The 27,352-nt window shown below is 39.3% G+C and overlaps 1 protein-coding gene across 18 annotated transcripts; it reads left to right on the plus strand.

Moving 5' to 3' along the window:
* The first annotated feature begins 2,099 nt into the window (after positions 1-2,099).
* On the plus strand, positions 2,100-27,352 carry PCBP2 (poly(rC) binding protein 2). Of its 18 annotated transcripts, none has more exons than XM_032210750.1 (15): positions 2,101-2,269; positions 5,078-5,219; positions 5,611-5,634; positions 5,725-5,757; positions 6,066-6,182; positions 9,035-9,166; positions 10,246-10,374; positions 11,160-11,234; positions 12,834-12,920; positions 13,730-13,771; positions 14,910-14,982; positions 15,345-15,383; positions 16,559-16,614; positions 18,293-18,462; positions 22,045-22,461. In XM_032210750.1, the coding sequence occupies exons 2-15, from the start codon at positions 5,151-5,153 to the stop codon at positions 22,373-22,375; spliced, it is 1,377 nt and encodes a 458-aa protein (XP_032066641.1). In that variant the 5' UTR covers positions 2,101-2,269; positions 5,078-5,150; the 3' UTR covers positions 22,376-22,461. The 18 variants fall into 18 exon arrangements, with proteins under 18 accessions (XP_032066647.1, XP_032066650.1, XP_032066649.1 ...); XM_032210752.1 differs by having other exon boundaries at positions 16,562-16,614; XM_032210751.1 differs by having other exon boundaries at positions 5,098-5,219.

Genomic DNA, 27,352 nt, shown 5'->3' on the forward strand with positions numbered 1-27,352 from the left:
GATTCACATTTTATGCTAACCCATAATGTGGATTTTTTTTCTTAGCAAACCAATTGCAGCTTATTTTACAGACCATGGGTAACCAAACACTAATTTAGCTCATGATGGTCCCGATCCATAGGTGATGATTATTGGTAGAGACTTACTTACAAATACCTTGAAACAGGACTTCCTTTCCCTCTGTTTTATAGGTGATTTGTTTTTAGACCCCCTTCCATTTACACAGGTTTGACCTCTTTTGAAACAGAGATGTTGAAAAAAAGGAGGATCAATGCAATGTCCTTGAATAGCTGAATGTTCCTGTGAGAATAAATTAGCAAGCTTGAACATCACAGACACTGCAGCAACAATATGTGAAAGTTGACACCTGTTAAAATAAGGGAAGCTGTTCACACCCAACCTCCTCATCATTTTATGCCATTTCCACTTCTCTCCATGGTTTTTAGACACCCAACGCTTTTTTCACAGCAGCATTTATTTTGAAAACTAAACAAATACACCAGCATAGGTAAATATGCCTGGAACATTACTTTGTTAACTCTGCCCATTTTATAATATTCAGCATAATAAAAGATCATTCTGTTATTCCCAAATAACCTAAAATTAAGTTCACCCTGCCACCCCAAAAAAAGGCAAGTTAAAGACTAACAGGCTAGAAATGTTGTAACCTTGCAGACATTTACACACAATTCTTAGCAGTCTTGGTGTTAAATTTAGCAGCATCAAATGGCAGATTACCACTCTGGCACGTATGTTGGGAATACAGCACTATACAACAGTGTATGTAATCATTATGTAGCTGGCTCATTTACTATTTTGAACCAAATGAATGCTTGATCCACCCTCTCTATAGTGTAAGAAATGTGTGTGTATAAATCGCTTCACAGGTTTTATTTGACTTATTCCCACTTTCAAAAAATATATCTGGAATTTTGAAGCACTGTTTCTGTCTTTAATTTGGAGACTGTTAAATTGATGGAAACTTAATTATTTTGCCATGTTATTTTTCAAACACTGACTTTCAATTATTAATCATGCTCCTTCCCAAGTCTTTTAGCGGGCCACATTAAAAAAAGTTGCCAGTGCAACCTAAGTTAAGGGGAGGACATGTTTTGAATAGATTTATGTTTTTGCACAGCAGCACTCCCATTTTTTGCGTTTTCTGCTACTACAAAGTAATCTTACATATCTTCATCGAATCTAGTGTGATTGCAATAGAGCTTCTTCCTAGATAAAAGTATGCCATGTCTTTCTCTGTCTTCGGGCAAAACAATTTTCTTGTAAACGGATGTAGGCGAATACAGATGTTGCCATAAAATACGATTTAGCAGGACATCGAGTTTAATTCTCCGTCCCTACAGAGCCTCTGAGACTTTTGAGTTACTCTTCCTGTCGAGAATTATTGATAAAAACAGGAGCGAGAGTAAAAAGATCCACTAAGGAACTTTTCTGGGGTGTGGCGCGCTCTGTCTCCGATTCCAGCGCCTGTAAGAGGGGCATATTTCTATGTTTGTCCTGGGTTGCTGCTGATTGTTCCGTCAAAGTTAACAAGAACAACCGAAAGCAAACTGGATGCTTCCGCTCCCCCTTGTAAGACTAACAGGGCGGCAATTTTGGAAACCGCAGTATTACTATAGATACGCTGTTGATAAATAGATGGCTGCCCGCTTTTTCCCCTATCCCTTTCCTCCTGCAGCGATTCTCCATAGTTCGTCAGTCGCACCACGCTGCTTTTGGAAGACTACACAGCAGTTCGCCTGAAGGGGGTATCACGCACTCCCCGCCATTGAAGACGCTCTATCCGGTGTCCCAGACCCGCCTATCATTGCTTCCACTCTATGATCCAAATTACAACGGCAATTGGCAGAGCCGCGCTGGGCCGCCCTTCTCTCTCGTTCTTGCGCGCAAGAGGTCCGCACGGGGGAGGGATCTTATTATTTCCGGGTCAAGGCGGGGTTGAAATCGCCCCGCTCTCCGGCTCCCCCTCCCAGACCCGCCGAGGCCGCCGCCGCAAGAGCAGCTGCCGCAGCCCCTTCCCGCTGCCCTTGCCCTCCTCCCGCCGCCGCCATCCCACCCGCCCACCCCGGCTCTCTCCTCCTCCTCCCCTCCCCCTGTCCCGCTCCCTCCGCCCGCCCCGGAGACCCACGCACCACCCGCCCTCCCTCCTCCCGCTCCCCCGTCCCATCCCCTCCCCCTCCCGCCCGAGCGAGTCAGTGAGCAAGAGAGCGAGCGGACGTGCGAGGCCTGGCCTGGCCAGCTATCCCGCCAGGTAAGCTTCCCTATTAACCCTGGGTTAGTGTTTATCCTCAACCCCCCCCCCCTTCTCAATCCTCGGCCTCGAGTAGTTTCAGTTTTCCGCCAGTTCTTTTTCCCCGACCCGGCCAGGTCACTAAGGAAGCTGGGGGATGCGCGCGCGGCCTACTGGGGCCTAATCTGGCCCGAGTGCGTGTGTGAGGCGCGCGCGTGGGGGGGGAGGGGCGGCCGCGTTCGTCTTGCCACCTGCGTATCGGAGCGGGGCCCGCGCGATCAGCTCTGCGTGTTTGCGGGGGGGGGCACTAACTGGGGAGGCCGCACAGGGCCGGTGGGGGGGCGCGCGCGCTGTTGCTGCGTCACATTGGGCGGGATCTAGGCCCTGGCCGCGCGAGGGACGGTCGGAGGGAGGGGGGAGAGAGGGAGGAAGGAGAGGGTGGCGGGGGGGGAAGGGAGGGGCGGAGTTTATGCGTTTTAGTGGGGGAGGGAGGGCGAGGCTGACGCTATAACGCGCTTTGGCTCTGTGGAGTCGGGAGAATGGAGGCGGCCCCGCTGGCGGGCGGAGGAGGGAGCGGGGAAGGGAGCCGCCGCCGCCGCCGAGTTGCGTCTTGTGTAATTTTCAAAGCACTGTATCCCGCCAGCGGTACAGCGCCCTCTTCACTGTTTAACCGCGATTCTCTTTTTAAGCCTTCTCAGGTCGTTTGGGGAGGAAAAGTCGACACAGTATAAGAACTTTGCCTCAAGGATTTTTTTTTAAACCCGAGTAGGGTTTGGATTAAAAAAAAGTGGGGTTGTTGTTTCCTCCCGACACTGGACACATAGGAGTATTTAGCGTACTTTAAATAGCGAGATTGGTAAATACCTAATGTGGAATAGGCTGGAATATATGTATAATTGGGCTGTATACTCAAATTTTGCCACTTTGCCCCCCCCCCCCCCGCGTGAAACATTGAGAAGGAAGCCAGATCTTTTAGAAAAAGAAAATCCTCTGATAGATACTTTAACAATGATTGGAAAATAATAAACATAATTTGGAGATTAAATTCTTATGGGCGAGGTTTTTTAAAAATACAATTGTAAACAAGTAAAACAGACCTTTTTTATGGGCATCAGATTTATTAATCCAATGTGTTACATTGTTGATGTAGACAAAAATCCTTGTGAGTTACACCAATGAGTGAATAAGGATTTGGGAGAGAGTTGCATAACACACTTTTAAAAATATAGAGACTTGTCTGAAATGTGGCAGATACAGTGAAATTGTGGTCTTACTCTATTAATGGTATATTTTTATCTACGTGCTAAGCAAAAAAAAACAACCTTAGTCTGATTTTTAATTTTTGATAATAAAAAGCAATTTCTGATGTCTGTTCTTCTATATTCTTAATATTGATTTATTTTATTTTATTTTTTGTGCCTTCAAGACTCCTGGCGACTGCCTGAACTAGTCCCTGCAGTTTTCTTGGCAAGGTTTTTCACAAGTGATTTTCCTTTGCCTGCCTTTCTAGGGCTGAAAATGAGTGACTGGCCCAAAGTCACTACCCAGCTGTATTTTGTGCTGATGTGTGACTAGAACTCACTGTCTCCCAGTTTCTCACCTGATGCCTTTATAATACACCAAATACACCGAACTGACTCTCTTTAATACTGATGCATATCTTAATGAACAAGTAATTTTTGTTAATTCATTAATTTAAAAACTGCATGTGTTGTAGCTTCCTGTAGTGTTGAGTAAGTAGCTTAAGAAAAGCATATTGATCATACTCAGAAGTTATTAGATTGAAGATTGAGGTTCTTGGTGCTTAAAATTGGATGTTATATAAAAGGTGATTTAAGTGTAGCATATGATACAATTGGTCAACCAGGCTGTACACTGTCAGATTTAAATAGTTTTTTTTTTTAATATTCTTAATGCAGAAATTGCCAGAAGAACTAGGAATTAATGGAGAAACTGGTTTGCTGTGGATATGAAAATGACAATTGATCTCTATCCCAGCAAAATTGGGGAAAGGGCGTCTGGGTCGAAAAGAAAATCAAATTGTTCAAGGGGAATCTAGTTCATGATGATTATTTCAAGGACGAAACTATAATCCATATTTCTGGTAAACATCAACATTTTAATTTTTCAAGTATCTGAATATTTTATGAATAAACATATAGGAGATTGAAATTTATCTTTATCAACTCTTAAGAGAAAACACCAGGAAATCTAGGTGTAGGGATTACTTTGGCCTATTCTCTCCTGTCAAACTAATGTTATTGTGAATACACAATGCTAAGACATACAACAGGGGTGTCAAACTCATGTAGTCATGGTATCACATGATGTATTGGGACTTTTTCCCCTTTGCTAAACTGGGCAGGGTCAGGGCCAGCATGTGACGCATCCAGCCTACAGGCTGTGAGTTTGACAGCCCTGGCATAAAAAGTATCCACAACCAAGCTAATGTGAACAGAAAAGGCAATGCAATCCAGCCATTAATCTCAAAGGATTCCAATACGCCGCAGACATTGCATACTCAACCAAGCTAATGTCCAGATGGGATTAAAATGAACACAATAAATTTGCATCTTTTTCTTCCCTTCTAAAATAATTTTAATATTTCTCTTCCATTGCAAAGAGTAAAGGGCCATAATTTATTATTATTTTTCTTTGCTGAGAGTTATGGCAACATTACAGTTTAAAAGGGGAGAAAACCCTACATCCCTTGGTCTACTTTTTGTTAAGATATATTTAAAAAACATGTTTTCAGACAATAAATTAAAGACAGATTGGAAATGGTTCCAATGAACTGGTGGGTGATGAGATGGTATTTTTCTATTACAGTGCGGTTTTTTTTCTCCCAGCGACCAAAGATTTGACCACTGACTAAGCCTGACCTAACTGAACACAACTCAAGATGGACACCGGCGTAATTGAAGGAGGTTTAAATGTCACACTTACTATTCGCCTACTTATGCATGGGAAGGTAATTGCAGCTTTCTATGTTCTTTGTCTTGGCATAAAACTAGGTCACAGTAAATGCCTTGGAAAATCCAGTTGTCTGATCAGATTAAAACATCTGCTTGCTCTTGGCATGCCATATATTGTTCTCTTAACCCCTAAGAAGGGAAACTAGAATTTAACTTGATTAAGTATATCTTCAAAATGCTGATTTAAATCCTCTTCCAGTACAATTACTTCAATCAGAGCTTTGAGATTATCAAATTAAACTTAATCAAGTTCCTCTTGTCAATTGTAAAAATAAATGTTTTTTTGTTTGAAAAATGTAGGACTTATAAGCATAATGTTTGGGAACTTATGGTTATGGACATTGTTAAATTATTGAAAAGTATAACTTTTCATGTTTGCTGTTTCAGGAGGTTGGAAGCATCATTGGAAAGGTATGTGACACAATTTAATTAGTATTTTCTTACACACATTTGAATTAATAAGTTTTCACAAGTATTTTTCTTTTTTCCCTATCTGCACAGAAAGGAGAGTCTGTAAAGAAGATGCGTGAAGAGGTACGTTTCAAAAGATAAAAGGCAAACAAAATGGACCTGATAAATAGGGCAATATGGGCCTTCTTAACTAAACATTAGTAATTATGTTGTTCTTGTGTTATATCTGTTTTGTTTTAACTGGATATTGTTTCCGGATAAATTTGGAGTAGAGAACTTTATGGGGGGAAAGGTGAAGCGGATCAGAGGTGAAACTCAGAGGCTACAGTCCAAACCTTAGCATGCTTACTTAAAAAGAAATCCCAGAAATCTAATGCAATCCTAAGAAGTGGTGCATTATTGTCTAGCAATTCATTTATTTTTCTTTTTAGAGTGGTGCACGGATTAACATCTCAGAAGGGAACTGCCCAGAACGGATTATCACTCTTGCTGGACCCACTAATGCCATCTTCAAAGCTTTTGCTATGATTATTGATAAACTGGAAGAGGTGTGTGAATTTAATTAGATGATCCTTGATGAGTTGAGGATATGACCATGAAAGACATTTGGGGTAATGAGCATGGATTGAAACTGTTTTGAGAAGATTTAAAGTTGGAGATAATTTTTTTTCTTAGAACCCACATTTTTATGAAGTAAATATTTTTTAAATGATAGTAGATTTTGTTTCTTATTCAAAAACAATGAATTAGGATACTAAGCTGAGGAGATTCCCATTATAAGATATTATTCAAGGAGGGTGGGGGGAAGCCTCAGTCTGATAGCACCTTTCTGACTAACAAATTTTATTAGCAGATATACACTTTTGTGAGCTGCAGCTCGCTTCATAAGGTGTAGAGCTATCTTTGACAAAATTTGTTAGCCAGAGAAAATGTTATTGGACTTTCTTGATCCTATCATAGACTAATGGCTCTCATCCTACAATATACTCAAAAGGAGGAAAGAAGTTAATTAGTTTCCCCACACAATCCCAAGAGTTCTTTAAAAACCTCTGGGTGGCTCTGATACAATATTGAGATATGTTTCGAAGAATGGCTTCAATTGTTCTTCAAAGTGTTGCTTCTACTTGCAGAAATCAGAAATGTAACAAATCTGCACTATGGTTTCAATTCATTACATTTTTATCATGCCACGTAAATTATACATACATAGTTAAATATAAACGACAAAAGGCAGCAATCATAGCTAATATTCTAGCAGCATATTTTTCCCCACAACAACAACCCTGTGAAGTGAATTGTGCTAAGAGAGCAACAGACCTAAAGTCACCTAGCTATCTTCTATGCTTATGGTAAGCCTAGAAATCAGCACCTTAAGTACTACTTGTCTGAAATGGTAGAGGGCCGTGTTGGCAAACATAGGGCACAGGTGGCACGTGGAGCCATATCTGCTGGCATGCAAGCTGTCAGCTCCACCGTGCACATGCATGCCGGCCAGTTGATTTTTGGCTTTCTGGGGGGCTGCGGGAAGCCATTTTTGCTGTCCCCAGGCTTCAGGAAAGCCTCCGGAATGTTGTGCTCGTTATTTGCCTTACCCAGGCTCCGGAGGCTTTCCTGAAGCCTGGGGAGGGGGAATCCCTCCCTGCGTAGGGGGTTGTGTATGCATACATGGGGGGGTCGCATTCAGACACATGCACAGGTGGCCGGGGCACATTGGATTGTGAGTATGGGGCATGTGCACACTATTGTGCAAATACAATTTAGGGTTTCCTGCCTGAGTAGCGGATTGGACTAGAAGACCTCCAAGATCCTTCCAACTCTTGTTATTCTGCTCTACTCTACTCCATCAAACTGGCTCTGTGAAATTATAGCCACTTGAGAGAATTTTCTCAATTCTGTGGTGTTAAGAGCTTTGGTCACAATAAAATAGACAACAATAGCAATAGTTATTTTTAACCTTTGAAAATTTCAGTTGATGCTTCTGCCTGAGCTGCCTCGGAGTATAGAGCAGGCTTGCACAACATATGACCAGTAGCCCTATGTGTCTGCTGGTATTTTTTTTTAAAGTCAATAAATTTGCTGCTGCAGGAGATGTGCTGCTTAGCACCTCCAGATCTCTCCAGTATTGCTGTAGCCGATTAGTGTGCCACATACTTTTTTGTAGCCTAAAATAATTTTTACTATGACAGTGTATCCCTTTCCCGTCTACAAATTGTGCATAACTGGTACATAGTGGATTTGCCCGTTAGAATAACAGCAATAATAAATAAGGCATTAATAAATAAATAAGGCATTTGCCTTTGTTTCCTCTTAAATCTGTACAATACCAGCTTTTTACAGGCTGGAAATTGAAGAGCAGTCTGCTATTGTCCTGCAGTGTCTTTTTCTACTGAAATAGCAGATGTGAACATTTTGTTAGATAGCTCCCCCCCCCTCCCCCCCCCAATCTTCTGGATATAATTTCAAAAGCAAGCCTGGAAGAAATTCAGTTCTAAAAAAAATGATTTTTTTTTAGTATCAGAATGAATACTCTAGCAAAACAGTTTTGAGTTGCTCCTAAAATTAGCAACTTTGTGAAGTCATTTTCTTAACTTCATTTGGCTGGCTTCACTGACCCTGCTACTTCAATATCATGCCCTTGGTCTACCAAATAATAAAGCATAGGAATATAGTTTAAAATTTCAAGCTAAAAAAGGGTAATCTTCAGTGGAAAGCAAATATTAAAGGGATGTTCATTTGAATGTTTGAAATTTGATATGCTAAAATAGGCTTCTTAACTTGAAAGTCAGTGTCTAAACATACACACAATTTCAGTAACCTTTTACAACTTGAAACAGCCTTTTCTGCTTGCTCTATTACCTCTTCAAAGCTTCAGCCCTTGTCTTTGAGTAGTAAAAAATTTTTTTTACTGTTCTTGGCATGGAAATTTTAGCTTGCTTAGAAGAAAACTAGTTATTGAGTTTAGGTTTTTAAGATAATGCAGGTATCTATACCATGACTGAAGTTTCACAGATAAAAACACTATAACTATAAACACCCTATAAGTAGGGTTTTGTGTCTGATAGCCGAGACAGCATATTATGAGTGTTTTCCCTGTTACAATATGTGAAGTAAAAATAATTTGTTTGTAACATGCTGAATAAGAACAATTCTGTACATTGGAAAACATTTTGTATTTTTACATACTGTAAGGAAAAATATGGGAGGAATTTCTTAAGATGGCCCAAGAATTAAAGCATGTATTTACCTCATTAGAAGTTCCCTTGTTAGGAACACTGCTGGTAATCTACTGAGGACATGATGCAGGAGAGTTTAGCTTTTTGAAACATGAGTTGCAGAGTGCTTCAACACAGTCTCCGGTTGAAACCTTGCTTATTTGAAGTTTGTTAATCTCTATTTTCAGGACATCAGCAGCTCAATGACTAATAGTACAGCATCTAGCAGGCCCCCTGTTACTTTGAGACTCGTGGTACCTGCCAGCCAATGTGGTTCTCTTATTGGGAAAGGAGGCTGCAAAATCAAAGAGATAAGAGAGGTGGGTACTCAATTCTGCTAGTATTGCGAGATAATTTACTGTGGGGAAAAATGCACACTCATTATTTCATCTTTTGTCAAATGCAGTAAACATGGATGTTTTCCATTGATTCTGCACCATTCTGCTTAATACTGTACAGTATGGCCATTTAAATTTAGTGCTCATGAAACTGACAGGAGAGGACGGCTGAAAATCTCTAGCAATAAGTTGGTGTCAAATAAAATAATATCTTAACAGAAGAGTTATTCTGACATTCCCTGTACCATACTACTTTGCTCATGACATCTTGGATGAACAACATCATTTTGATAACCTCTTTCATTAAAGAAATTAAGTACATGGCTGTGTGGATTGAAACATATATAACTACCAAATCATTTGATGTAATTATATTGGCAATTACATTTTACCAGGGTGTTACCCTGGTTAAAAATGTAAATGACTTGATCCTAAGAGCTGTAGCTACTATCCTTTCAAAAGCAGGAAAGTTCTTTTGCTTTAGATTGGGTAATTTACTTCTAACTATACGAAATTAGTATTTTTCCTACCATTCTAGAAAAGTTATGAATGTGCATGGTTTTCTATTTTTGAGCATCTTTTTGAAGTTGTTAGGCCTAGAAATAACATTGTCTACAACAGTTGATGTTGATCTTTGTCAGATTATTTTGACTACAGTATTCATGTAGCATACCACATTGCAATCGTCCTTGCTTAACATCAGGTTAAAATCTACAGCTGCCAAATGTCAATTTAACATTGCTATATAACATATGTCAAAAATATAAGTGCAAAAAAGTGGGAATTAATAACTCTTATTTTAATTACTCTTTTAGAGTCATCCTGGAATAATATTTACAAGGTTATTTTATAACCATAAAATGAAAACAATTTTTTAAAAAGGATTTTGAGTATTATATTGGAACTGTTCTGCAATTATCTTTTTCTATAACAATAACTTCCAATAAATTTGTGTCTTTCCTAATAGTACTAATTACTATCCTTTTTGTGGGGGAGGGGAGGTATAAACCACATAAATCATGAAGCAAAATACCTGATTTTTTTTTATTTTCAATTTTAAGAGCACAGGGGCGCAGGTCCAAGTGGCAGGAGACATGTTACCCAACTCTACTGAAAGAGCGATCACCATTGCTGGGATTCCACAGTCCATCATCGAGTGTGTCAAACAGATCTGTGTGGTCATGCTGGAGGTAATCTTTATTTTTATAAAGGCTTAACACCTACACATAGAAAGTAGATGACAGAAGAAGAGCAAAGAGGATAGGGTCATTACCTAGTGGCCAGTTGTTTTTTTAATTTTCAGCAGTTGATAAAAGACTCCCATGCTGTCAACTGAATTGCTATTTTACTTTTGCTCCATAAAATGCAGCAAGAAAGTTTTGTGAAAGCATATACCCCTTTTCTAGTAGCAGGGTGATTCATGTAAATGGTGTTTGAAGTGTCATTTAGGCGAAGGATTTTTCAAAGGATCACAATTTCTAAAAGACCATTTTGATTGGTTCATTGTCTTGATTAGCCAGAAAGCTGAACTGTCTCTTCAGTTATTTGCAGGTATCTCCAGGGGAATATAAACAAAAAAATCAGTGCTATGTTTCTCAGTAAAAGATTTTTTTATTGTTACAATTCTATGTCATTTTTCTTCATTTTGTAGAAATGCTTTATTTGCTTCTAGATTTCCTAGTCCTGTTTTAAACTGTAGCCTTTCTGTTTTTATACTTGTATCTGTTGAAGAAAGTGATTCTTGCCTGAGAACTCATGTCACAAGGAAACTGCCTTTGGGCAGCAAGAGTTTTTCTTCTTCTCTTTCAGAAGATTGATATGACTACAGTTCAGAGACAAATCAAAGAATTGTAGAAGCCATAGATCAATCAGTTAGTTATGTAGCCTGTTATTTAAGTATTCTGGCAGATACTCGGTGTCTCTAAGAAGTCCCTATTGATTAACCATGTTTTCCCTTTGACTCTTTGTAATCTAGTCTCCCCCAAAGGGTGTCACCATCCCCTATCGACCCAAGCCATCCAGTTCTCCTGTCATCTTTGCAGGCGGTCAGGTAAGGCCATTCCTCTTGTTGGGCATGGGTGAGGGCAAAACAGCAGTAGCCTACCAAGCTTCAACACTGCCAGCACACATCAAACTACTCTGCATGCTTATCACCTGTGCTGCCCATCTGGCCAGCACAGTGCTATCTCTGCTGCTTTGGTTTTGTTCTTTGGAGGCTGCTCTCAAATGTTCACAAAACTCTGGTCTCTTTGGAAAATTAATGTAGTCAGCACTGTGATTTGCAGGATGTTGTTGGCATTTATAATCCACTCCAAGCATAAGACTGTTTGCAATCTCTTTTTATCTGGCCCCTCTATTTTGAGTCAGCATTCAAATTAGTGATTATTAAGTAGACTATTAATTCTGCAGAACCATAGTTCAAAAAGCAGCAGGGGCTTGAATTGAGACGGGTGGACATTGGGAGAGTTGTGTCCTAGAGGGCTGAGAAAGCGAGGAGTTGCTGGTTGATGCCACAGTACCTTTGAGCACAAATTTGGGAGTATCTGGGAATTACTTCTTTTTTAACCTTTTTCATCCTTTTAAAAGGAAATGAGTGCCACTTTCTTTTTAATTACATATGAAGTAGTTAGTTTAAAAAGAAATGATTTGGGGTGCAATTATCTTATTCTGCTTCAACACAGAGGAATATGAGGCACAAATATGTTAATTTTCTGATAAATTGTTATGGCCAGTGCATGACTTCAGTCTCTCAGCTGGCTGGAATCCTATAACTAGTTAAGCATTTTCAATGATATTCACTTGGTGAACTGTGAGTGCTCAGATATTTTAGCTGGACTTGAAGATTCTTGTGATCATTTTAGATATATTTGGTTTGAGGTTGAAGCATGCACTTTGGAAAAGCGGGTCTCAGAACTATGTGTCCAGGGCAAGCTCTTGAGTATGTGGAGTTGGAACATATAGTCATTCAACTGCTTTTGAGCACAGTGCCTCAAGGCCCACCTTTAAGCTTATTTTCTTTTAAAGGGCTGCATTAATTTTCAGATGCTTCAGAAATGGATTGGGTCAAGTGGCCTAAGCCAGCATGAGATTGTCAAGATAAGCAGTGATGGCACTGGGAAATAGATTTCAGGCAGCAGCTGGACAGGCCTGGCTGCAATGTACCCAGTGCTTTATACATTCATACGCTACTTATATTGGAATATCTTGCTGGGGGAAAGGTGCTGTCGTGATCTTGTTCTTGCCTCAATCCCTTCCTCTTCCTTGCCCCATTCATATTACCTACCTTCCAGAAGCTCTTGATAGCTTGCTAAGCAATTAATTGACAGTGCAAAGGCACTTGGGAGGTTACCAAAGATATTTGAAGTAGTCACTTGCATCCTAGAAATTGATCTTGTGGCAGAGTAGCCCCATTAATGCCATTAGAATAAGACATTTTGTATTCATGCAGTCCCCCTGTCCCTGAAGTTGAAGGTAGTTGGGGTTTGCACTCAGGGAAATCTCACATTGTCTTTGCTACTGAGTAAGAGTAAGCCAGCATTTGCCTAGTACAGATTAACCCTTGATCAGAGTAAGTTTTATGTGACTTTGGTGTTAGCGAAAGGTTTCGGATTGACAGCCCTGGAGACTGAAGTCCTCTATTTATCCACAGGACAGGTACAGCAGCGGCAGTGCAAGCTACCCCCACACCGCCCCATCAATGTGCCTCAACTCTGACCTGGAGGGACCACCTCAAGAGGTGAGAGGGGAGTTCAGTCTCCATGGCCCATTCAATCCTTGGCCTCTTTGAGACTGCCAACAAGGGTGGCAAGATTGGTGGTGGCGGCTTGTGCTGTGAACTCCTGTTCATTGGGAACTGGATTAAGGCCACCAAACAGTACCTGGCAGGCCAGTAGGCAGACCTGCAGGTGGCAACTGCTTGGCCAATTCCAACCAGGGCCTTATTTCTCCCCATGCCCTACCAGTGAGAGATAAGTTCTTCCAAAGCTTCACTTAGTGTTAAGCAAGTCCCCATACAGTGACTGCCTTGCTGGGTTTCTTCAGTAGGGTTATTCCTAGAATCATCGTGTTTGGCTGGCTGCTGCTTTCTCCTTATTCTTCCAGATGTATTTCTGCCATCCAGTGCCTGACTGTAGTAGTCCACTATAAAAATTTAAAGCGGATGGGATGGGGATGAACACCCAGCTGGTTCATCTTAGCTGTTAAAACAGTTGGAGCTATAGGAAGTAATTAATCTTCCCTTTGAGCCGAGAATGCAGAATGTGTAGGGCAGAAGGGCTTGCAGCACAATCCAGTCCTCTGCTAAACAACAAATCTTCACCAACAACCAGCTGTTAATACTAATCATTTTTGTGGTGGGGAACACTTTCCCTTCAAACACTATATACACCTAGCTAATACAAGGAGCCCCTTTAAGAGACCTGGTTTCAGGCTCCCCACCAACAATTCTCCCCTCAGCTTTCTGGCTTCCTGGCTAGTTGAACTCTTATCTGTCACTGGGTGGCTGTCCAATGGTTTTTAATAGGACTGTTTTCCTCCTTTTTGTAGGCCTATACCATTCAAGGACAGTATGCCATTCCACAGCCAGATGTAAGTTTTGTTTACACTTCTTGTCTTGAAATCACCCACTTCTCCCTTCAAAATTTCTCCATGCTTTCTCAACAAGCCACTTTAGAAGTCTGTTTTAATTTGAAACCACAAGCCAACCTAAAATGAGCCTCAAATTTTGTTCAGCAGTTCTATATGTAATTAACCTTAAATCTCTCCTCCTTTTTCTGTGTCCTGTGACACACACTTGCCCAGCAAAACTTGGCATTCTATCCAAGTTCCAGTCCCTGTCCCACAATTTGATATCAGATCCCACAAACAAACAAAACAAAACTCCATGGTATACTGTCATTGTGGTTCTTAGTAAATGGCATAGGGCATTGGGTGTAGTGCACTTCCCAGTGGTGGAGGGGAAGCTAGCCTCAGACTTGAGCTTTCATCTCTAAAACATGATGGCCAGCACATCATGTAGTCACTACAGGTGTCGTTATAAGGTGGAGGGCTTTTGCTTGGGATGCCTTTTCTTGGCACACTTTCTGCTAATAAATAAAATCATTAGCTGTCTTCACTTGATGTGAAAGGACTTTTTTCCTTCACTGTCCTTCTTTACTAATACCTTCTGTTGTGTGAGATAGTTGTAGTACTTCTCATGGAAGGGCATATAGGAATTGATCTCTGCTCATATAGCATGTTTAGAGCAAGAAAGGGTGGGGCTGGGATGAGTGAGTCTTAAGAGCTATAGAAATTTGTGCTGTTTAAGATTGGGGAGAGCATCTGACTCCATTCTGGTCACTCATGATATACCTCTCCCCTCCAAATGCTTGACAGAGTCCTGCATGGTGTGGTCCCAAGCACCACTGCAAATCAGTCTCTGTGTTATTTTGCCTGTTTGTGCTTTGTCTCCTGGTGTTTGTCACAATTCACTGCAGATGCCTTCTGTTGAGCCAGGGGTTTTTTGAGATGGGTGTTGGCTTTACACCCCATTAGTGCTTTTCTACTGTGTACCCATCTCTGCTCAGGGAAGCGCTTGCTCCTCAATCCAGTTTTCCTCCTGAACTCCCCTATCCCAAGGGGGCAGCACCTCATGCTCAGCTTGCAGGGTCTGTTTTTCTTTAAACTGTGCTGAACAAGTAAGTCTGCAAAATTCCTAACATTCACCTTTCTCTCTCTCTCTTTCTAGCTGACCAAGCTGCATCAGTTGGCAATGCAACAGTCACACTTTCCAATGTCTCATGGCAACACTGGATTCAGTGGTATGAAAATGTTGTTCTTTATTATATAAGCTAGCAGTCCAAGAATCTCCACTTGGCCTTTTAAGACAATTGCCTTAAGCACATTTTTTCACTTAAAAAACAAAGGATCCACAGGTACCAATCTTGAAAAACAGGTGACTGTTACTATCCTCAAGAACAAAAACATTGTGTTGATTTTAAAGAGAATATTGATGCTGCTTCCTCCTTTGGTCCTTTCAATAACATTGGCAGTTGCATCTTGCCTTCCAATTACTATGGTAGAAATAGTTGTACCAAGTTGTATAAAAGTTTGCCTTGTTGCTGAAAGTCTGATAGGACTTCGGCTAGGACCACCACACTTACTGTCCCTTGTATTTTGACAGGCGTTGAATCCAGCTCTCCAGATGTGAAAGGCTATTGGGGTAATGACTGAAAAAAAACCTAGTTACTCTGTTGTGTATGTTCATAATGGTAGGGGAGTCTTTCCCAGTTACCAAATTCTGCTAACTGCATTATAGTGCAGGGGGGAAAGCCTACAGCACATGATATAGGTGCAAAATCATATTCGATATTCTTTTTTCCTTCTGTAAAATACGGTGTGCTGGAACCTATATTGGAGAGCAGATAATAATAGAATGAATAAGTCTATTCTCTTTTCATGAGCTATTTGCTAGTGAAGATAGTAGGCCAGCTACAAATGTCCACACAGTAGCTGTATTGGGTTGATAAACATAAAAATGGCATTACACACAAGCCTCTTGAACAGTACAGATGGTACTGCTGTTTATTTATTTGCTCAGGCTTCTGTGCAGTTCTGGTCAAAAGCAACTGAAATATGGCCTCTGTCCATTATATAAAGTAAAAACCACAATAACAAGATAAAATGAATAACAACAGACCACAAAACAAAATACAGCACCAAGATAATCAACAGCAACCACTCAGAAGGTGTCACCTTGGATCATTCGCCAGTCCCTTTGAAAGAGGCAGAAATTAATGGCCTTCCAGAATCCTAGCAGCACTCTGATATCTGGAGTATGGTGTTCCAGAGAATGGATTCCGTGATGGAAAAGGCCTACACCCATGGGCCCTGGGGACAGCAGTCCCAGGTCAGCGGTCAGGTCCCAAAGAAGCCCTCTTTTCCTGTTCTTATCAGATGGATAGATATCAGAGGAAGTAAGAAGTCTCTTTGAGAGTGTTGTACCATGAGGCAGCAATAACTTTTATGTACAACTAAAATGTATACTGATGAACATGAGTATTTGCTTTGAGTCTGTTTATTACAACTTGTTGAAAAGTATTATATAAAGGATAATTGTTTTTCAATTGTTTGTTCATAAGAAGAGACAGTATTACTACTTCGGTTTGCTCTAGCTAAGTGCAAACATTCATTTTTGTCTCTTATAATCAGAGTTTACCAAAGAGAGAGAGAGAGAGGAAGAAAGGCTTAAGCTTAACATTTTGTTCATCTTCTGCTTGAATACTTCAAGATTATAATTCTTTCAGCAGCAAATGATAGCCTGATTGCTTTGGCATTTCAGTTTTGTACTGGGCTGATTGTCTCAACTTAACTTGTTTTGATCTCTTCCTATGTTAGCAGGTTTGGATGCATCAGCTCAGACTACTTCTCATGAACTCACCATTCCAAATGATGTAAGTATTTTTCAAACATGCCCAAAAGCTCTCTATTCTGGATTGTCTTGAGATACTGTTTCAGGAATTCCATTTCAAGGAAATTATGGTTGTGCTCTAATCTAGATAGCTGTTCTATTTTAAGTTTAGGGAATAGTTAAGGATGGGAAGAAGGCATTTAAATTACATGTCCTTGATTTGCAGCCACAATTGGGCAAGAATAGCCATTGCTGAGTCATGCCCGATTTTACAACTTTTTTGTCACGTTAAATAAATCATAGCAATGGTTAAGTGAATCTGCCTTTTCTCCCATTGACTGCTTGTTGGAGACTGGCTGGGAAAGTTGCAAATTGCAATCACATGACTGCTGGTTGCCAAGCAACTGAATTTTGATCATGTAATTGCGGTGATATTACGATAGTCATAAATATGAGCACTGGTCAGAACTCAGTTTTTCAGTACTATTGTGATTTCAAACAATCTCTAAAGAATCAAATAGAATAGAATAGAATTCTTTATTGCCCAAGTGTGATTGGACACATAAAGATGGTGCATACGCTCTGTGTATATAAAAGGAAAAAAATACATTCATCAAGTATCATAACATACAGCAAGTGATAGTCATAGGTTATTAATAAGGAATCAAATCATACTAGGAAACAAACAGAACAATATAAATGGTAAAAATATAAGCAACATAGTTATAGTCATAAGTGGGAGGAGATTGGTAATAGGAAGGATGAGAAAAATAATAGTAATACAGTCTTAGTAAATAGTTTGATAATGTAGGAGTTAGTTTAGCAGAATGATGGCATTTGGGTGGAAAACTGTCCTTGTGTACTTGTTCTGGTGTGCAGTGCCCTTTAGAGTCGCATTGAGGATAGAAGTTGAAACAATTTATGTCCAGGATGTAAGGGGTCTGTAGGTATTTTCTCAGCCCTCTTTTTGACTCCTGCAGTATACAGGAATGGTAGAGGGATACCTGTACGTGAACAATGACACCAAAGCATCTCGCAGTCTATCTCTTAGATTACGATTCTGTAATTGAAAAGGAAAGGAACAATTACACTTTCTCTTTGTAATCTTTTAAAACAAACATTGCAACTTAGAATAAGGAAAATTCTTTACGAATTAAAACGTGGCTTAATGATTAGTTTGAAGGGTGTTATGCTGGCCTTCTGAGAAGAAGCCTTTAGCATACAAAAAAATTGAAAACTATTACACATCTCAAAATTAATGCAGCTGCCAACCTTTCAAAAGAATATTGATTATGAGCACCAAATGCCACGCTGTTACCTTGCAGGCCAAGTTTTACTATTAACATTCTGGAGTGCTGTTAGGTTGATTTAAACAGCAAATGTTGAAATTGAGTATGTGTTGCTTTGAATTCCAAAAGGAAAGTTATGATTCTTTGGTAATATAGGAATACTGTGCAAAAGGTAACAAAGTTATTTGTCCAACCAAGTTAATACTACAGGACAATTTTATTCATTTGAATTCACGTTAGTTAATATGCCAATTGGAAAACAATTTAAGAAAAGGTCTTTTAACAATAGTGGAGTTTCCTGATAGAAAACAGCATTTACATAGTTTCTAGACATCAGCCGCATCCAAGTCTGAAAAGAAAACAACAGTACAAAAACATATTTTTGACATTTCAGATTGCAATTTGACTAAGACTTTGTTTTCTTTTTCTTAGCTGATTGGTTGTATCATTGGGCGTCAAGGCGCCAAGATCAATGAGATTCGCCAGATGTCTGGGGCGCAGATCAAAATTGCCAATCCAGTGGAAGGATCTACTGACAGGCAGGTTACTATAACTGGATCTGCAGCCAGCATCAGCCTGGCTCAATATCTAATTAATGTCAGGTAAGTTTTTAGTAAACTGCTTATTAATGCATGCCTCAGATGATAAAAGAAATGTTTACTTTTTAAAAACCTTTTAAAAAGACTAAAAGTTCCCAATTACCCCCCATTCCCCCACTCTTGTGTAGAAATAATGCAAAACTGCTGTTTGCTGCAGTGGAGCAACCTCATCTTCGCAGATGTATGGGTTGAGATTGGGAAGGTATTGGAGCTCTTGTAGGTAGAGGAGAGAAATAAGACATGCAGTACATCCCTCACTGCACTATAGACCTTGAGCTTCCTTTAAAAAACATTACTAGCTGATTGTCTTCTGAAAAACCCGTTTTTTTATGAAGGCAAGCTAAACTTGGAATTGCTAAGTACTACGTTTTTTTTTAAAAAAGAGGTGCTTAGTTGGATTCCTAAATGATAACAGTATGCAGTTTATCGAGAAAAAAGTAGGGGTAGCTGTGCCCCAGGAATGTGACTGGTCACTGCCACTGCTCCTGCAGTTCCTTTTCTTCATATATGCTTTTGCTTGCATTGAGCTTTTGTAATGGGCTGCAGTGGGGCTCTGCAGCAAGCAGTGGCAGCTTCTGGGGCTCTTTCCTTACAATCCCCAACTGGCAAATAGCCATTATCACCCAATCTCGTGGCGCAAAATCCAAATTATCGGCTTAACAGAAATAACGTCTTCAATAATTAAAAGTCCAGACCCAAACAGCTGGTATTCTATGTCCTGACATTCTTACTTGCCATCTATGCTATGACTAAAGTATCCATTGTAAGAAAGTAAGAATATACAGTTTAGTTTCAGGGCTGCTAGAGAATAAAGAAGTGTATTCCAGATATGAAGTTGCTGACATTTTTAAAACTATCCAAACATCTCAAATGTCTTTGAACAGAAGTGGCCATTTTGGTATGCCCAGGAAACTCTTAATTCAATTCAATAGCTAAATGTTAACATAGGCTCCATCGTTGGAGTGAATATTTTTTTCACTCATTGCTATGAAAACCTTCTAAAATTCTTATTAAAGGCTCTCGTGCTCTCCCCAATTAAATTACATTACAGAACTGTAATGTAATATAATGTGGTGGCGGTGATGATGGTGATGGTAGCAACTGCAAAAATACGTTTTATAAGTGGCTTAATGATACTTGCAAATGGCTGCTGTGCAATCAAAGAGGGATAATAATGGCTTCTGACCAAACTCAAGGACTCGGAATGTTTTGAGAGACATAGTGCCTATAAAAAAGTATTGTATGGCAAATAACTAGAAACAAAGCGCTACATACATAATTATGACCCACATTGTACTACCCTTACAGTTGCCCTATAAATTGTGTGTCTTATTTTGAGTTCCTCAATCTTAAAAAAAAAAAATTATTAGTTTTGGCTGATCTGGTATTAAGCAATAGGGATGAACCATCCTATGCGTTAAGCAGCAGAAAAAAAACCAATCCCCTCTCCTAATCTACATTCCGAGATGTATAAGAAAGTTTAAGTCTAGGTATATCAAGCAGAATAACTGCATCATTTTCCTGCAGAAAGCAAAATAAAACAGTTCCATGTGCAGAGCATAACTTTTACTTAAAACATTGTTTTGTTAGGTTTCAAGAGACTGCCAATCTCTGGAGATTTATATCGTAAGAGATTAGTAGCAAGGGTTTGCTCCATTTTTCATTCTAAAACAATAAAAGTAGGCAGGCAGTAGTCTGCTGATTTTTTTTTTACAACATCCAATCTGCAGAAAAAAGTAGCCAAGGTTCAAATACATTTAAAATTAAATTTTTCTTGTTCAAGGATTAAATCAGGGGGTTGACTTTAGCATAGCCCATAAACAGGTTATTAGCAGCAACAGTAGATTTTTCTGTTGGAGCTTTTTTTTATCCTGAATACTCAATAGCCTAGCAACACAGTTTCTAATAAATATATACATAGTGGTGTTTTCGTAAACTTCCTGTAAAATAAAGCAAAACACATAATGGAGAGACAATGCTCCAAGTACATATTCTATTATAATTTAAGATAACCTTGACCCATAGCAAAAGATTTAAAACAACAGTACAAGTAGTCCTCAACTTACCACCATAATTGAGCTCAGAATTACAATCATATGTCATTGCAGTCATAACTTGAGGCACCCACATGACTGGAAGTAATTTGCTGCCTCTTTTGTGGCAGTCAAGCAAACCCATTCATTTGGGCGTTTTCAGAAACCAGCAAAAAAGCATTGCATATTCCACTCATGTGACTGCTGAACAATGCAACCACCCAACATGACTGCCACAATTTCAAATGGTCATTAAGTGAGGACTATCTGTAAAACTGGCAATTAGATAGATAGCAGTTGTACGGTTTCCTTTCTTCAACCAGCTATCACCAGTCACAAGGATGGCAATTTAGCTTGCTGCTTTATTAGCTAAATCCCATTTAAAATCTTCTAAATCCAAGCCCTATTGTGGGGCATCAGAATAGTCAAATCTAACATGGAATGAAGCGCTCCAATTTGCCCTAGGTTTGGGATAAAACTAAAAAAATGCTGGATGTTTTGTTTGAACACCAAACACTCAGTTCTGAGCTCTGAATATTCAAGCTTGGAATGTTTGCACATGCCTTCATGTTTTTGGTAGATAATGTGGGTTTTTTTTTTGGGGGGGGTGAACTCGAACTTCAATGTGAGAATCAATAGCCAATGCTGAAGTATCTCAAAACAAAACAATAATCACTACCATTGCCTATTTATTATCTGGGCACTCTCAAAACATTGCCTCTCTTAACTGATGAAGTGTCTCAGTTTATCAATGGAGAATGAATTCTGTGGGTACAGTAAATGAAAGAAAGCACATCCAGAGCACAAGCTGCAATTGTGGATGTGAATCCTGTTTTCTAGGCAAGTACAAGTTGCTTTAAGACCTGATTAAAAACATCAGATCAGCCTACAATTCATTGAACTATTTCTGACAAAAATACCTCTGGAGTTTGATTTTATGAAATTATTGTTTTAAATGGCCTCTCCAAAATAAGTTATTTTCTTTCATTAATTAATATGGAGAAAACTAAACGCTGAATTCCTGGAGTTCAGTTAAGACTTCCTGATTGGTGTAGTACCATTTCATAGAACTCAGAACTGTGTTAATGTTGGTTTTGCTACTTCCAAGAGACATTTAAATACTGCAGTCTGTATTAAATCTGAAATAACAGTTGGGAAGGCAAAGAAAAGAATGCTGGAAGAACTTTTGCGAATAAACACTGACCATGTTGATTTAATAGTCTTGTGTAATTTCAAAGGGTGGTATGTAATTCTGTATTAAATAACAAAATGGTCACTTCTGAAGTCAATATAAATTGGAATTACTCCTAATGGGATTAGGATTGGGCAATGTTTTTGGGGACTATAAAATGGACCTTGGTACATCTAGAGAATGTTGAGATTCCCTGGCAGCCAGCATTCTCTCCCCATCCCATCTTTCTTCTGGCTATGCTATTTCCAAACCTTTCCAGACTAGGTTCATGCTATTTAAGCTGTTTTGTGTCCTGTGCTTTTTGTGTGGTGTTCCCATCCACCCACCCGTATATTTTGTTCCTTTTTTCCTCTGTTACAGTTTAGAAAGCGCTAAACCCTCCTCCCAGGCAGCCTCCGTCACGATCCCCGACCACCTCAGCATCAACCTCTCTCAACCCTCCACCCCTTCTTCTTCTTCCTCCTCCACCACCACCCCCTCGCTTGCGACAGCAGGGGTCTCCGACGCACCCTCCAGCCTCCCCAACCCTCTTCCGACCGCCCCCTGTGTCTCCAGTCTGCTTGGCATGAAACCCGTCCCTCTCCTGGCTCTAAATGTTGTGTCTGCTGCTAAGGGTGCCTCCACCACCTCAGCTGTGCCATGTGTTACTAACAAACTGAAAACGGAAAAACAGAGATTCTCTCCCTACTGAGAGTCTGCTTGTGGCCTTAGAGGAACAGCAGATTGTTTTTCAGCAATGTGGAATCCTGTAGAGGAGACTTGGAAGAGATTTTTTTTTTAAACTTCAAAAACAGAAATGAGCTTGTGATTCTTTAGAATGGAGTTTCTTTTTGCTGCCAATCTCCACTAGGTCAAAGACAATTGAGCAAGTGTATTAATCAGTTTTGGAGTCCAGTAGTAATCTTGATTATATAGCTTGTAGCTGTTGCTTTAGTAGATTTTGTTTGCATTGTTACATGAAATAAGGTGGGTGGGCAAGGGTGGGTGGGGTATGGGATTCTAGCATTTGTTAATAAAAACTATTCATTTTGTGATACCTTGGTTTAAGCTGTTGCAAAGAGGCTACTTTGGTCAAACCTGTCTCAATGTCTGTCTTGTAATAAAGCTATTACATTGAGAATGTGCACAGATGTGCCTGAATTGGATCCAGACTATATAACTGCAAACTGGTGGATATCACATTGCACACCCAGGCTAAAAGTCTTTAAATAGATGTCAATTATTGTCCTAGAATAGTTTTCCTCAGCCTAATAGCCCCGCCACCCCCAGTGTTTGGGACCAAAATTTCAGTCATCCCTGCCTACTGCTGTATTGCCTTGGGCTTGATGGAAAAGTTAAGAGAAAATATATCTCATATTAGAGAAGACTTTCCTGGAGTGTAGTGAAATGTTTAAGCTCTATGCTTGGGAAGCTGTAACCATTCAGTATACAATTGTGAAGTTGCCAACTGAAGGCAGGGAGTAGGCCTTGTACACTGTGTTTCCATTCAGGCTATGGCTTGTCCCTGAGAATTCCTAGCTAGCATGTCTATACATTCACCTGTTTGGTAGAAATGTGATACATTTCTTTGCGCATACAGTATGTCCTATGCTTTTGTAGAGGTTGCTGTGAGTTTCTGAAAAACGCAAGTGCCTCAGATACCTGGCTTTCTCTACATCCAGGACTATGTTATCACTAAGGAGATAAGAGAATTGGATCAGCAAGCACAGTGTATAAACAGCTTTAATAGTGCTTCAAGTCCAGCCTTCTTTTGCCATATGTTCTAAAAATGAAATAAAAGATCTAATCCTCAAGTTGATAGATGAGTAGCCCAGAGCTATAGTTTAAAAATCTCATTATTATTGATGAAAATATTAGCGTGTGTATAGTGTCTTTTAAAACATGCTCCTTAGGCCATGTAGTTTGTCTTGAAAGAAAGTCTTCTGCCAAAGCTAGCCAGTTGGCTTCTCTTGTTCCAGCAAACATCTAGTTTTAAAGACCAAGGAAGTCGCCTGTTTCCACAATAAAGGTTTTTTGGAAGCAGAAGTCAGATAAATAGGATAATGTAATAAAAAGCAGAGCTCCAGTGTTTATCATGGTGCTCATATTATTTTCCCATCTGAATCAGAATCACTCGATTTTTAGCCTGGGATTGCCGCATGAACATTGCAGTTTTAAAAAAATGGGAGGGGAATGTTTATTAATTTTCGAAGTGTTGAGGTAACACTGAATAAGAAAAGATAATTGTTAAAATTGATAAGAATTGTGTGCTTATCTTTTGTATTAAAATTGGAACAAGTTTGAAATGGCAATTAGATTATGGGGCTACATAATTTTGGACTTCGCATTCAGGGATGTGGAGGGTCTAATCTGATCCTATTGTGAGGGATGGGATGGCCATTAACTGGCTGACTTACGCAGTTATGTCAAATCTTTTTTTCCTTTAATAGTAGGAGTCTTTTTTAGTAATTGTTTCTGCAGTTTGACTTTCACAATTGTAACTTTTTAAAAAAATCTGTTCTGCTGTAGTGTAATCACATCAAGTAAAATTGTCCACTCTTAACCAAGCTTATGGATTGGCCGTCTGTTTCATAGTGTCTTGTAGAGACTGATTTTGTGACCAGTAAGGTGGTGATGTGTTGTCCAGAAGCTATTTGTTATATTGCACAAACACTAGTTCTCAGTAATAACCATATCAAACTCACAGTATTGGGAAGTGGATATCAGTACCTGACTTCTTAAAAAAAATCTGCATTTGCCTTCATCTGCATCCACATTCACTTTTACAATTTTTCCAATCTTTAACACTATTAGTTTTATGATGCAGCAGGAAAACAATGTTCCTCTGTCAAATTATATTAAGGCAGCACACTTTGAATGTATATGTTGTATGTACAAAAATTCTACATTTCTAAACAGTTGACTTCATTGACAGTGGGGGGAAATTAATAACAGGTCTTTTTTCTGGTTTGGGTTATGTCCCCAAGGTTGCTTATTTCACAAAAATTACAAGTAAGATGACTCCCTATAGAGTCTTAATTCTCTATAATCTGTTATTTCTGGACTATGATTTGTTCATAGCAGTGATCTATTCATTGGATCTGTAAATTTGATTTGAACTTGTCTCAGCTTTTTGGTACATGGGATTATATTCTCATCTCCAAGATACAGCTACACAATGAGGGTCAAGTAGCAAAGGCTATTTGAGGTTCATTTTTCAATATTCCAAGTTCACACATAATCATCTGCTCTATATCTTGACGGACAGAACATACAAACAAAGAGGAGATACTGCTTTTCAACACACCATAGCAAAACCCATCCTTGTCCCCAGTCTTGTTTAATATAGGAATCACGAATAAGTGATTGCTCTTTATCAGTGTCATTTAAAAAAATGTCAAGCTGTATTAATGCATAATCCACTAATGTGGGTATGCAGTGAGTAGTTAACTTTTTAGAAAAGAAAATAATTGTCCAGTGTTTGCTAGAATATATTTTGGGGTGGGTAAGGAAGGGTAAACAAGCTTTGCTCAAATGTGACACACTTTCATTTTGTGAGAGCCTTCCCCCTTGACTATACCAATTGGGACTTAAGGAAGTTCTACTTCCATAAATTATCTTAGGAAGGCTGCTCTGTAAAAACAACACAAAAATAATGGTGAACTACTTAGATGTACTTGAACCTCTTCCTGTATTTACCGGTAGTTAGTATGAATGATTCTTTGCCCTTGTTTCAATGGGTCTTATTTGGAATTCTACTTTTTGTCCTTGTATATGGCCAGCTCAGCCTAGGCATCCTTCAAATGCAAGAATCTGAGCTACCAAGAAGCCTAACTGTTACTCCAGGGAAAACTACCTTGGGTCATTCTATTAATAAAAGACTGGACATTTGAGTTATTCAGTAGTATATACAGGGTCTCATTTTATCACCCTTCTATCCCCATTCTGGCCTGATTGTGGCAAAGACCCATTCAGCTGAGCCTTACCCATTTGTGTTGCCTAACCCATGTCCTATTGATTTGGGTGCAGCTTGTCAGTGAGTCTCTCGGTCAATTAGTAGTCTACTTAGAGAGCCTCCTTCCTAAAAGGTAAGTTTGTATAGCATGGCTTCTGCTTAAATATACAGACCTCAAGCCCTAGATTTCAAGTGGTTGAAGACTTCTGTTCTTTTTTTAATACAATCATTTTATGAACATTCAGGTTCTTTTAATGTAATTTTATTGGTAAAATCTGTTCTTTGTTACCAATCAGTGGATTAAGACGTGCCTTTGTAATGGTGACAAAGTGGAGAATTCATGGTTCTTTCTCTCTCTCTCTCTCTCTCTCACACACACACACACACACACACACACACACACCCCTCCACCTCCAGTCTTCCATTTAGGGACTTCTGGTTTTTACAAGCAAAGATCAATTTGGAATAATTTTATATATTTTATATTTTTACAGGCAAAATAAAACCACTTTTGCTATAAGCATCAGAAGCTGTAAAAGTTGTATGAATTGTATTATATTTAACAAATTGAAATTAGAGGTTGGCAAAGAAATTTGACTTTTAAATCAAAAGTATTTCTGATATCTTTTAATGATTTCACTTGTTAAACCTGATCTTTCCTAAATACCTGAACATACCTAACCAAGTATTACAGGCAATAAGAGGGCCATGAGTTCTAGTCCCAGTTTAGGCATGAAAATCGGCTGGGTGACACTGGGCCAGTCACTCCCTCAGCCCAACTCCCTTCGCAGGATTGTGGGAGAGTAGGTGGCAGTATTGGGTATGTTTGCTGCCTTGATTTTATAAAAATAAAGGCAGGATAAAAATGAACAAAAAATGGGCAATCTAGTCATATAATCTAATGGCTATATGTTTGCATATGCTAATAAAAGCGAAGTACTATGTCTACTTCTAGACAATTCTGGTGACTTTTGAGTAGTATGCACACATGCAGAAAGGGCTGAATATTTAAGACTGCTGGAAGCCATGCTTGATATGGGGATGTATGTACAAAAGCTGCAGTAAAGCCTGCCTGACTTTCCTTTTGGATATGTTCGAGATCATTATTTGTGTGTTTTGTAGCTGCTTCTGTATTAATTGATATGTGGGGCATTTGCCCCTGAAAAATTAGTTTTCAAATTACCATATGCTAAATACTATTCTATGAACAATATAGTTTTTATGGTTGAAAAAGGTCATATTATAACGCGGAATTTGGACTTGTGTCAAAATCTGGCTCTGTTTGTCTACGTTTGTTAAAAGACTTTAACTTTTGTTTTCATCCTAGGCTTTCTTCGGAGACTGGTGGAATGGGAAGCAGCTAGGACAATGCCACCACCTCACTCATTACCCGTTTCTGCCGTTCATCCCCATGATCCATCTGTGTAGTTTTTGAGCAGTCAGCAATTCCAGGTTTTAACTAGTTTGTAAATTTTCAGTTCTACATGCTTTACCCATTCATACATGATTTTTTTTTAAATTGCAGCATTTTAATTCCTTTTCTCTGTTCAACTGTTAAAATGCTGATTCATATTTTAGTTTAAGCTTCTTCCCCTTTCTTGGCTCATGAAGTTTTTCTGTTATGTCATGAAATGTAAGAGTGGAATTAATACATTTCAGTTTAGTTCTGTAATGTCAGAAATTTTTCAAAAAAATAAAAAGATGGACTGGAGTTTTTTTCCTTGTGAATAGAAA

Source organism: Thamnophis elegans, chromosome 2 (assembly GCF_009769535.1).
Source record: "Thamnophis elegans isolate rThaEle1 chromosome 2, rThaEle1.pri, whole genome shotgun sequence".
Classification (NCBI taxonomy): Eukaryota; Metazoa; Chordata; class Lepidosauria; order Squamata; family Colubridae; genus Thamnophis; species Thamnophis elegans.